At 38.9% G+C, this 10,993-nt stretch overlaps 1 protein-coding gene across 1 annotated transcript; it reads right to left on the bottom strand.

Annotated features, from left to right (window-relative positions):
- Positions 1–1,432: 1,432 nt before the first annotated feature.
- Positions 1,433–10,752, bottom strand: LOC141653480 (protein trichome birefringence-like 34). The gene is made up of 5 exons (XM_074461258.1): positions 10,286–10,752; positions 3,134–3,308; positions 2,837–3,033; positions 2,296–2,454; positions 1,433–1,978 (listed from the first exon to the last, which is right to left on the bottom strand). The coding sequence occupies exons 1-5, from the start codon at positions 10,648–10,650 to the stop codon at positions 1,627–1,629; spliced, it is 1,248 nt and encodes a 415-aa protein (XP_074317359.1). The 5' UTR covers positions 10,651–10,752; the 3' UTR covers positions 1,433–1,626.
- Positions 10,753–10,993: the final 241 nt, after the last annotated feature.

Genomic DNA, 10,993 nt, shown 5'->3' with positions numbered 1-10,993 from the left:
AAATTGACAAAAGGGGTGCCTCTTCACAAAATTGGATAGAAAGACATCAACCCTACATATCAAGCTGGGTTAGGAGGGCTGATTTTAGGTTCCGTGGTGTAGAGGGTGATAATGAAATGAGCTACTACGACCCTTACATGGTTTGGTATCGGGATCGCACTATTCTTCGCATGAACTCTTTCTCCCAACAAGCTACTTATCAAGCACCATTTGGAGCCATACAATATCTTGTAAGTATACTTAATATACTTGTCTTTTAATTCTTAACCAATATTTCATAAAATGTGATTTGTGATACTACTTATTTTGTTTTAGGCGCATGGTTTTGTCAATGTCCATGATACATGTGATAAGGAGCTTCAACAAATTCCTCTTGAGGTGCCTCCTCATTTCCGCTCAATGGTTTCACACATCCGGGACTACTCCTCTCAATCTCTTGAACATGTAGGCTATTCTCATCTTCTTCAACCAACCGTAGAACCAAGGGAAGAAAGTTCACCTATGGTTCAATAGTCACTCGACTCAATGAATATGGATGATGATGCACCTTTGGTTCAATACACTAGGAGGGCTAGACGCTCTAATCCTTCTATGTCTTCCATGTCACCCATCAATGAACAAGGTACCCCGGAGCCTTCACAAGGGAAAGGGTTTTGGAGTCGCCTTCGAAGAAAGAACAAGAAGAAGACTTGAAGAACTTAATGTAATAGTTAGACGGTTAATGTATTTGACACTTTAGACGGTTAATTTATTTGACATTTTAGTTGTAAAACTTTGAATTTAAACCCCTTGTGCTAAACTATATGGTGTGTAAACTCTATTTTAGTTTTTAATAGACAATGGTTTGTGTCCAATTTGTATTGTTGAGTTTGGTTGTGTTTTTTGACAAGGGAACGAAATGAGGACGAAGGGAAAATGTCCAGCTTTTTAAAAAAAAAAATGATATTGCAAAGACACGCCATACGTATCGGCGTGTCTCTTCCCATAAACACGCCATACGTATTGGCGTGTTTCTATTTTACCAATTCACAGCTTAGTTTTAATAATGTACTGAAAGAACACGCCACATCCAATGGCGTGTTTCATGAGGAAGACACGCCACTCTTAATGGCGTGTTTGGTTTGTTGCACTTTGTTCAGCTACTGGAACGGAGGTGAAAAACCCACTGCCAAAACACGCCATACGTATTGACGTGTTTTCTTCATAAGACACGCCATTAGTAATGGCGTGTTTTGCTTGTTTCACTTATTCAGCTACTGACTTGGGTTGGAATTTTGGACTGAATAAACACGACATATCTAATGGCATGTTCTCTCAACTAAACCCGCTAATACGTATGGCGTGTTTAAACCCCACACAGGCTCGTAAAAACCGAGCCTACGTGGAAACCATTTCGATAATTATTTTAAAAACCGACCCAAAACGACAATTATTTTATTTTTGAGCATTATTTCAAAAACAGACTCAGTTTATATATACCACTTAAAATCACGCGTTTCATAATCATCATGGGCCTTTACCCATTGACAACCAACAAATTCAAGGAAACAATTTTGTAGTCATTAATTTGTACAATTGCTTGTGCACAAAGAATAGTTTACAAGTTATCAAAAAATACAAAATTTGTCACAAGAAACTCATAATATAAGCATATAATATTTCATTCCATGTATCGGGAACTCCGGGGAGGCACCAATGAAAACAATCAGCAAACCTACTTGGATTTGCTAATTGCTCTTTCGTCAAGGGGTCCCATTGCTTTCTATGAACCGATGGATGTGCCTCTTTTCTATATTCTGATAGTTGTGTTATGTTGAGTACATGTATGTTTACCCCTTTGGACCTCAGATTATCTACTGCTGTCTCGACGATCTGTATCATATTCGGATCTGATCCGCTTCCCCAATAATCTTGTCTTGTTATTGGTTGTGTTTCATTGTAACAATTTGACCCTGTTGCTCCTTCCCATTCTTCGCTCCTGCCATATATATAAGATTTGTTTTCATTATTGCTTTCGTTTCTCAAAGATAAGGAGTTTCGGATCTGTATGAGAGTTAATAATATTTCATAGTATTATTTACATGTGTCTCTCACGATAGATACTAGTTAGCTTAAGTGATAGAAACTCTCTTACGCTAATCATGAAGTTAGGGGTGATTCTTTCACGCGACATAGTGCGCTCATTTAAATTAAAATAAATAAATAAATAATTGGGATGACAATACTGCAAAAACATGTATTCCGTATTTCCGTGTGTTATTTTAGCCAAGTTGTGATGCATTATTATAGGAGTACCTTTCATGAGTAGGAGACATGCTCATCCAAAAGATTTGAGTTTTGGAATGATTGACATGTATTTCCAACCAATCGGACCATGTCCTCAACGCCATTTCATAACCCTTTAGCATTTCTACCTCCTTGTATATTCCCTCTTGGCTTTCAAAAGATCCCCACCTAACCATCATTTTACATCATACAATGTTAGTTAGTGTTATATACTTGTCAAAAACAGAAACTTAATTAATGTTATTATTGGTCTTTTTCAGTCCCATATTATATTTTCTATTCTCCGTGAGTAATATTTTAATACTTCCTAAAGGTAAATAAATGTTAAAGTATATATGCGTTATTGAGGTTTTTCTAAAAAAAAAAAAACACACTTATCGCATTGTCTCTTGTGTATCGAATTAGGTGGTACAAACATATCGGCATCTAATATAAACACTCGTCCCATTTTACAAGACTATATATAGTTACAATACGTACTAAATTGAGCGAAATAGCAATGTTTTGAATTTTTGATAATACGTTAAAAAGGTACGTAAGTTGTACTTACAAGATCTTCATTCTTGGCCTTCTCCACCAAAGATATGAATCAAAAACGAGGATGTCAGCATCAGTCCAATATCTAGCATGCTTCTCGATTGCTTGGGTACGTACTATTCTCTCGGGCACCCGATGATTTATAGGGTGGTCTGAATTCGACTCCACCAATAATGGTGCCCAATAAAAATCTATGGAGGCATTGTATCCCTTCATTTTAAGATATATCACATTTAGTAACTTACCAAGTTAATTCATTGAAAATCAAAGGTAAATAATAGATAACATTTCAATTTCAAGTTGGACTTACAATAGCTTTGAAAGTGGATAAAGAGCCGTTAGTATGCATAAATCTAAGGGAAGTATTAGGAATTGCTTGCTCCACCAAACACACCATAGAGATCCATTGGCCTCTATTTAGGGAATCTCCAACAAATACAAGTCTTTTGTTCTTTAGAGTCTCTAGCAATGTTGTGGCATTGAATCTTTATTTATCATCATACAAAGAAACAAATAAGTGACCCATAAAACCAAAGGTACTATCTCCGTTACAATGAATAATTTAATTACGTATACTTAAAGCAGAAGTATGGGACGGACTACGGAGGTAGTTTAAAAAATCGAAATTTAACCACTAAAGCTAGGTACCACACCCTTCAATAATCATGCTGCAAATTGGTACGGAGCAAAATAATTAAGGTATACTTTTCAAATGTTTGGTTCACAAAGTCATGTGGTTTAGGTCGTTAGGTTCAGTTCACTAATTCATAAGGGTAATTTATGCTGTCAAAGCAAGTAAATTATTGCATGTTTTCGTTATGACAAGAGTACAAGACCAATTACATCGCACGTCCTTGATTAACGTTATAATAAATACTCCGTAATAATCATGCATTTAACCCGACATAATGAGTAGTGTTTACGTTTTCCTTTTTGTTTTGAGGTTTCTTTGTTTAATTGCTTTATATTTTTTTATAGACTATACAATTGGATATACAATGCTATTGTACATTCAAAGTTATTTTAATCTTTCTCTAATACAATTATTAAATCCTAAAATAATAAACCTAAAACAAATCAAATGTAATCCCTCTTCTCCATAATTGTTTCCCTATTCTAACTATTGATCTCCATCTTCTTCCCTTATACAGATTAATCATCTTTATCTCCCTCTAAATTATTCAATCAACTATTACAACTCTCATTCTTCAATCAAAATCATTAAGAAATTAATCAATTTTTACCATCAATGGTGGACGGACATTTATTGGCTGATGATTGATGGCTCGAATTCTTTATATATCCATCTTTTTCCATTATGCCTTACTTAAGCATCCTCTCCCTCTAATTTATTTAATCAACTATTATAACTCTCTTTCTTCAATCAAAATCAATTTTTACTATCAATGATTGATGACTGATGACTCGAATTCTTCATATTTAAGCTCGAGTTTTATTGTCAATAACGCATCTAGTATGTGTAATAGCTCGACTTCTTTGATGACTTGCAAAAGCCTTGAGAAATTCAATTGGCAAGTCACGCATCGGGTGGAGCTTTAATGGCTACTGACTGATGGCTCGATTTTTTTTATATAAGCTCGAGTTCTATGTTCAATAACACATGTATTATGGGTAATAGTTCGACTTCTTAGATGACTTGCAAAAGTCTTGGGAAATATAATTGACAAGTCATGTTTAATATCATACTGTTCAGCAACAGATTAATAAGGATATAAAAGTAACTTAAAACTAGTTTGTATACAAAATTTCAACAAAAAACTCTACATTACAATTAGAATCAAAATACTCTATATAGACTCAAAATCTCATGTAATTAAAATGTTGTTGAACCATTAGTAGATGTAATGACAAGAACTCGAAACATATACTAAAAATTTGAAGAATTGTTGGAATGGGTAAACATAAGCTCAAAATATATAGCTCGAGTTCTTTATATATTAGCTCGAATTCTAGCCAGTTGTATAATGAGCATTATACAACTGGATGTAGGTGTTAGAGAATAATTAAGAGCATCTTAATTATTCCCATATTATTTGTAGCCTTATTTTGTTAATTCTGTTACCTTGTATCTAGCCCTATATCTCGTAGCATATCTCTAGATATTAGGAAAGTATTCTAGTCTAACCTAGCTTCCTTATGTATATATACTCATGTTGTATTCCCTGTCAATTATCATTCAATCAATACAATTCACATTTCCTACATGGTATCAGGAGAAAGGTTCGTCCTCCGTACCAAACCCTAATTTTCTTCGTGTTTCTCGACCTCCTTCAATGTCTGGCAACACGATTCCCAACAAGGCAGAGCCATCCAAGCCTCTCGTCCTTGTCAATATCCACGCCATCACCAAATTTGACGGATCTAACTATCAACAATGGAGGCTCCAATTTGAGTCGCTCCTTCAAGGTTATGATCTCTCGTCATTCATTGATGGCGAAACTGCACCACCACCACCCCTTCTCACCGAGAAAGACAAACCCCCTGTCCCAAATCCGGAGTACAGTACATGGTTTCGGCAAGACAAATTACTATTTAGTGTCGTGGCAAGCACTCTCACCCCATCCATTAGCCCTATCCTCAACCGTCTCCAAACCACTCAAGAGGCGTGGGATGCCCTAGCAGCCACCTACGCTCGCCCTTCCCGTGGTCACATCAAACAACTCCGCCACAAACTGAAACATATAACCAAAGGTACATCGTCCATAACCGATTATATGAACAAAATCAAAGCTACCATTGATGAACTTGCACTTCTTGGCACCATCATTCCCCAAGAAGATGTCACGGATCAAATCCTTGACGGGCTTGACACCTCCTATCAATCTGTGATTGATACCGTCAATGCTCGTGACACCCCTATTACCTTTCAAGAACTCCACGAAAAATTAATTCGTCGAGAACTTGTTCTTATCCAAACCGAAACTCCCTCCCCTGCCTCGTTTACACCCATGGCCCACCCCACTCATGCTCGCACTTCCACCCTACCACCACATACCCAGCGTCAATCCACCACTCAACCCACCCCTACCCCTGGCAATCAAAACCCGAACAATCCCTTCCGTGGCAAATGTCAGTGGTGTCATGTGCAAGGTCATACTCTCTCCTACTGCTCTGTTTTCAAAGCACTGTACCCCAACATCCAAGTCCCTAAATACATCCGCACCCCATCAACTACTGCCCAGGCCAACCCAACCGTACTCGAACCCATACCCCCCTCTCCTTGGCTTCTTGACAGCGGTGCCTCACATCACGTCACCACTGATCTTGCAAACCTAGCTCTTCACCACCCTTATGACGGCACTGATGAAATCGTCATAGGTGACGGGTCAGGTCTTCCCATCTCCAATGCGGGTTCTGTCTCTCTCCCTTACTCTTCATCCTCATCTTTTCATATGTCTAATGTTCTCCATGTACCTCAAATGCATAAGAACATCATCTCTGTTTCTAAGTTTTGCGCTGAAAACAATGTTTTTATTAACTTTCATTCTGATTTTTTTGTTGTGAAGGACTCTAAAACCGGCACTCAACTCTTCACGGGACCAGCCAAAGACGGTGTTTACTATTGGCCGATGAAGTCGTTCCCGCAAGCCCACACCACCCTGCTTCAAAACGCGGATCTCCATCACCGTTTTGGTCATCCGCACTTATCTGTTCTTAAAAATATTCTTGCTAGTTTCAATTCCAAACATTCTATTTCCAATAATGAACATTGCAATGCTTGTCATATTTATAAAAGTCATAAGTTACCGTTTGATATTTCGTCGCTTAAATCAAATTTTTCACTCGAAGTTATCTTTAGTGACTTATGGACATCGCCCGTCTACTCTTTTGACAACTACAAATACTATGTAATTTTTGTTGACCATTTTACAAAATTTACATGGTTATTTCCCCTCAAAAAGAAGTCAGACACGAGACAAGTTTTTCTCAATTTTCGTACTTTCGTTGAAAAACAATTTTCCCGACCCATACTTACATTGTATTCCGATAATGGTGGCGAGTTCGAAAAATTGAAACCAGACCTAGCCACTCACGGTATACAACATCTCACATCCCCTCCTCATACCCCCGAGCATAACGGATTTGCGGAACGACGACATCGCCACATAGTTGATACCGGCCTTGCGCTGCTCTCGCACTCCTCCATGCCCCTCGTTTATTGGTCCTTAGCCTTCCAAACTGCAGTCTATCTCATCAATAGAATGCCAACTTCCACCCTTCACGATAAATCCCCGTACTTTTGTCTTTACAAAACTCACCCGAAATATGCCAATCTTCACAACTTCGGAAGCCTTTGCTACCCTTGGCTTCGTCCCTACACCACTCACAAACTAGACCCCCGTTCCGCGGCCTGTGTATTTGTTGGGTATTCCCCAACTCAACACGCCTATCTATGCTTAGATCCTACCTCTAACCGTATCTACAGCTCTCGCCATGTTCGATTTATCGAACACCACTACCCCTTTCACCACTCTCCGCTGCCCTCCACCTCACTACCCACCTCTGACGTATGGTGCCAGGTATCCATTCCCCTCCTCTCCTCAACTTCTGAAACCCAACAACCTGCCCATACCCCTGATGTCACCCCTGCCACTACCGAAAACCCCTCACCCACCCCACACATCGAACCCAACTCACCCACTTCACCTATCCCCCCTGAAACTACTCCTACACCCGCTGCCACCACAACTCCTCCTCCACCACCCCCACCACCCCCTCCACAACCCCCTACCCACTCCCACGCCACAAGAGCGTCTCACAACATCTACAAACCAATTGATCGCCTCAACCTCTCGGCCCAACTCCACTCCACCGAACCCAAAACCACCAAGCAAGCTCTTATCGATCCCACTTGGCGGTCCGCTATGGAAGCCCAATACAATGCTCTCCTAACCAATAATACATGGGAACTTGTCCCACCCTCCCCAAACCAAAACATTGTAGGTTGTAAATGGGTCTTTCGAACCAAATACAACACTGATGGCTCCATTCACAAACACAAAGCCCGCCTTGTTGCAAAAGGCTTCCACCAACGACCTGGCTTAGACTATAACGAAACCTTCAGTCCCCTTATCAAACCTGCCACGGTCCGCTTACTAATGAGTCTTGCTGTCTCCAAAGGCTGGCCACTTCGGCAACTCGACATCAATGATGCTTTTCTCCAAGGCACTTTAACCGACACGGTATACATGGCTCAACCCCCGGGCTTTATTGATCCGGCCAACCCCACTCATGTATGCCGTCTTCGAAAAGCCATTTATGGTCTGAAACAGGCCCCCCGGGCATGGTACAATGAACTCCGTGCATTTCTCCTCAAAACGGGTTTCAAGAACTCTGTCTCTGATACATCTCTTTTTATTCTTCACAGTACCTATACCCTATTTGTACTTGTATATGTTGATGATATCATTGTTACAGGGTCAAGTTCTCCGCAGGTTCAAGAGTTCATTACCGCCCTCGCCAAACAATTCTCCCTCAAAGATCTCGGTCCTCTAACATACTTCTTGGGTGTCGAAGTCCAACCATGCTCCAAAGGCCTCTTCCTCACCCAACAAAAATACACGACCGACTTGTTAGCAAGAGCCAATATGACTGATGCCAAATCTGCCTCCACTCCACTTAATGCGTCCACGAAACTCCGTCTCCAAGATGGTCCTCTACATGATAATCCGACTGAGTACCGTACACTAGTCGGAGGTCTTCAATATCTTTCCCTAACAAGGCCAGATATTGCTTTCGCTGTCAGTCGGCTCTCTCAATTTATGCACCAGCCCACCGTATGCCATTGGTCTGCTCTCAAAAGGTTACTTCGGTATCTCGCTGGTACACCATCTCATGGCATTTACATTCATCGTGATTCACCTCCAAGCCTTCATGCATATTCGGACTCTGGCTGGGGTGATGATCCAGACGACCTTCAATCCACTGGCGCTTATATCATCTACCTAGGTCGCACACCTATCTCGTGGAGCTCCAAAAAGCTCCGCACTATTGCCCGTTCCTCAACCGAAGCTGAGTATCGAACTGTCGCTAATGCCGCTGCTGAACTTACTTGGCTTAGCTACCTCTTTAGTGAGCTTCGAATTCCCCTTGCTGCTTCTCCCGTCATTTACTGTGACAATCTTGGTGCAACAAACTTAAGCTCCAATCCCGTCTTTCATTCTCGCATGAAACATGTGGCGTTGGACTATCATTTTATTCGCGAGAAGGTACAATCTGGTGTCTTGCGCGTTGTTCCATTGCTAACGATGACCAACTCGCTGATGCGCTCACTAAAGCCCTCCCAAAGCCGCGGTTCACAATGTTACTTTCCAAGATCGGACTCTCTCAAAGGCCGTCCGTCTTGCGGGGGGATGTTAGAGAATAATTAAGAGCATCTTAATTATTCCCATATTATTTGTAGCCTTATTTTGTTAATTCTGTTACCTTGTATCTAGCCCTATATCTCGTAGCATATCTCTAGATATTAGGAAAGTATTCTAGTCTAACCTAGCTTCCTTATGTATATATACTCATGTTGTATTCCCTGTCAATTATCATTCAATCAATACAATTCACATTTCCTACAGTAGGATCTTATTTGTAAACTATTTGTGCTTTATATTAACACAAATTGTACATGTTCTAATTAATTACTTTTGAAGAATTTAATATTTGTTCAAACTCAAACAAAAAAACCACTCAAATAATGTCTTGACTTTTGAAAAAAACCTGTATGAACTTTATGAAGTTATGAATTTGCCTTAATATGCGTTATTTTACTAAGTACTTTAAATAATATAATCAATCATAGACATGTTATAGAATACGATATACTCTCTCCGTCCCGGTCAATTGTTGTTCTTTGGTTTTGGCACAAAGAGCAAGGAAAGAGGAGGGGCCAATTACTAAACGGCAAGTGGAACAAATTGAGTATGAATGATCAAATTGATCAAGTTCATTCTTAAAATACAAAGGACAACAAATGACTGAGAATACACAATATGAAAAAGGACAACAAATGACCCGGAGAGAGGGAGTATGTAATATAGTTGATTTTATTGTGATTATTATACTAACTGAGTTCTATAAATAAAAGTCTTAGGTAAAACGATAACAAAATAATATAAAATCATAGTATAACGACGGTTCGTATAACTTAAGAATGTTACTAAACCTGTTTCTAGAGGATATAAAATAGTTTTAAACAAGTATTTGAGTAAAGAGCCTTACACAAATATTGGTGGAGAGGATCAACATTGTATATAACACACTATAAACAAATAAAAAGAGGTTTTATGATAAGTCATAAGTTCATCATGAAATCGTCTCATACAAGAATTAATGATATGGAAATACTTAAATTGATTGAAATTTAAACTGCTCATGCATTTTTATTATTAAAGCCAATAACTGTAATTTGAAAGTTTAGTTAAAAATGGAAATGAGAGAAAGAAAGAACCTAGGAAGATCACAATGGTGAGGTTGCCATTTCCAAAATTGATAGCTCAAATCTTGACGTCCAAATTTGTGACAAGCAAGTTGATCTGACATAAACGAACATTCTTTCTCTTTATACAATGGGTATGATTCATTATCATACACCCATTTCCCTTTAAAATAATCACATTCTTGTTCTTCTATTATCATTTCCACTTCTTCTATGACCTTCCTGCTACTTATACCATCCTCCGTCACTTGATTTTGCGATGTCGACGACGAAGTTTCGTCCTTTGTAAAATGAAGAACAGAAATACAAACAATGAAAATTAAGATAATTGTAAGGATCCGGAAATTGCTTCGTATTCCCCATGTTGAAGCTAACATTATGCTTGTATTATTTTTTACGTGTAAACAATAAGTTTGTTAAATTGTCATGGTTTTTAAGGATTGGATTGGAAAATGAGTAGGTGAAAAAGGTAGGGGAGGTTGTTTTAGTGGGTTAGTTTTGGTGTATATGGATTAGGAATAGTAATTTATTAATGGGTAGGGTTAAGAAACACCTTACTGAAAGCAACAGCAAAGAATTTGTACATTACTAACCCTATGTATTGTTTTTGAATATTTTTTCTTGCGCGACAACAAATCTAGAATTTTTTGGTTAATTGACGTTAATTAGCAAAATAATTGGGGAATCAGCGTCCGTTTCAAACTATTTTGCCTCATGGTG

The sequence above is a fragment of the Silene latifolia genome, chromosome 4 (assembly GCF_048544455.1).
Source record: "Silene latifolia isolate original U9 population chromosome 4, ASM4854445v1, whole genome shotgun sequence".
NCBI lineage: Eukaryota > Viridiplantae > Streptophyta > Magnoliopsida > Caryophyllales > Caryophyllaceae > Silene > Silene latifolia.
This window is presented reverse-complemented; position numbering and strand designations above follow the sequence as displayed.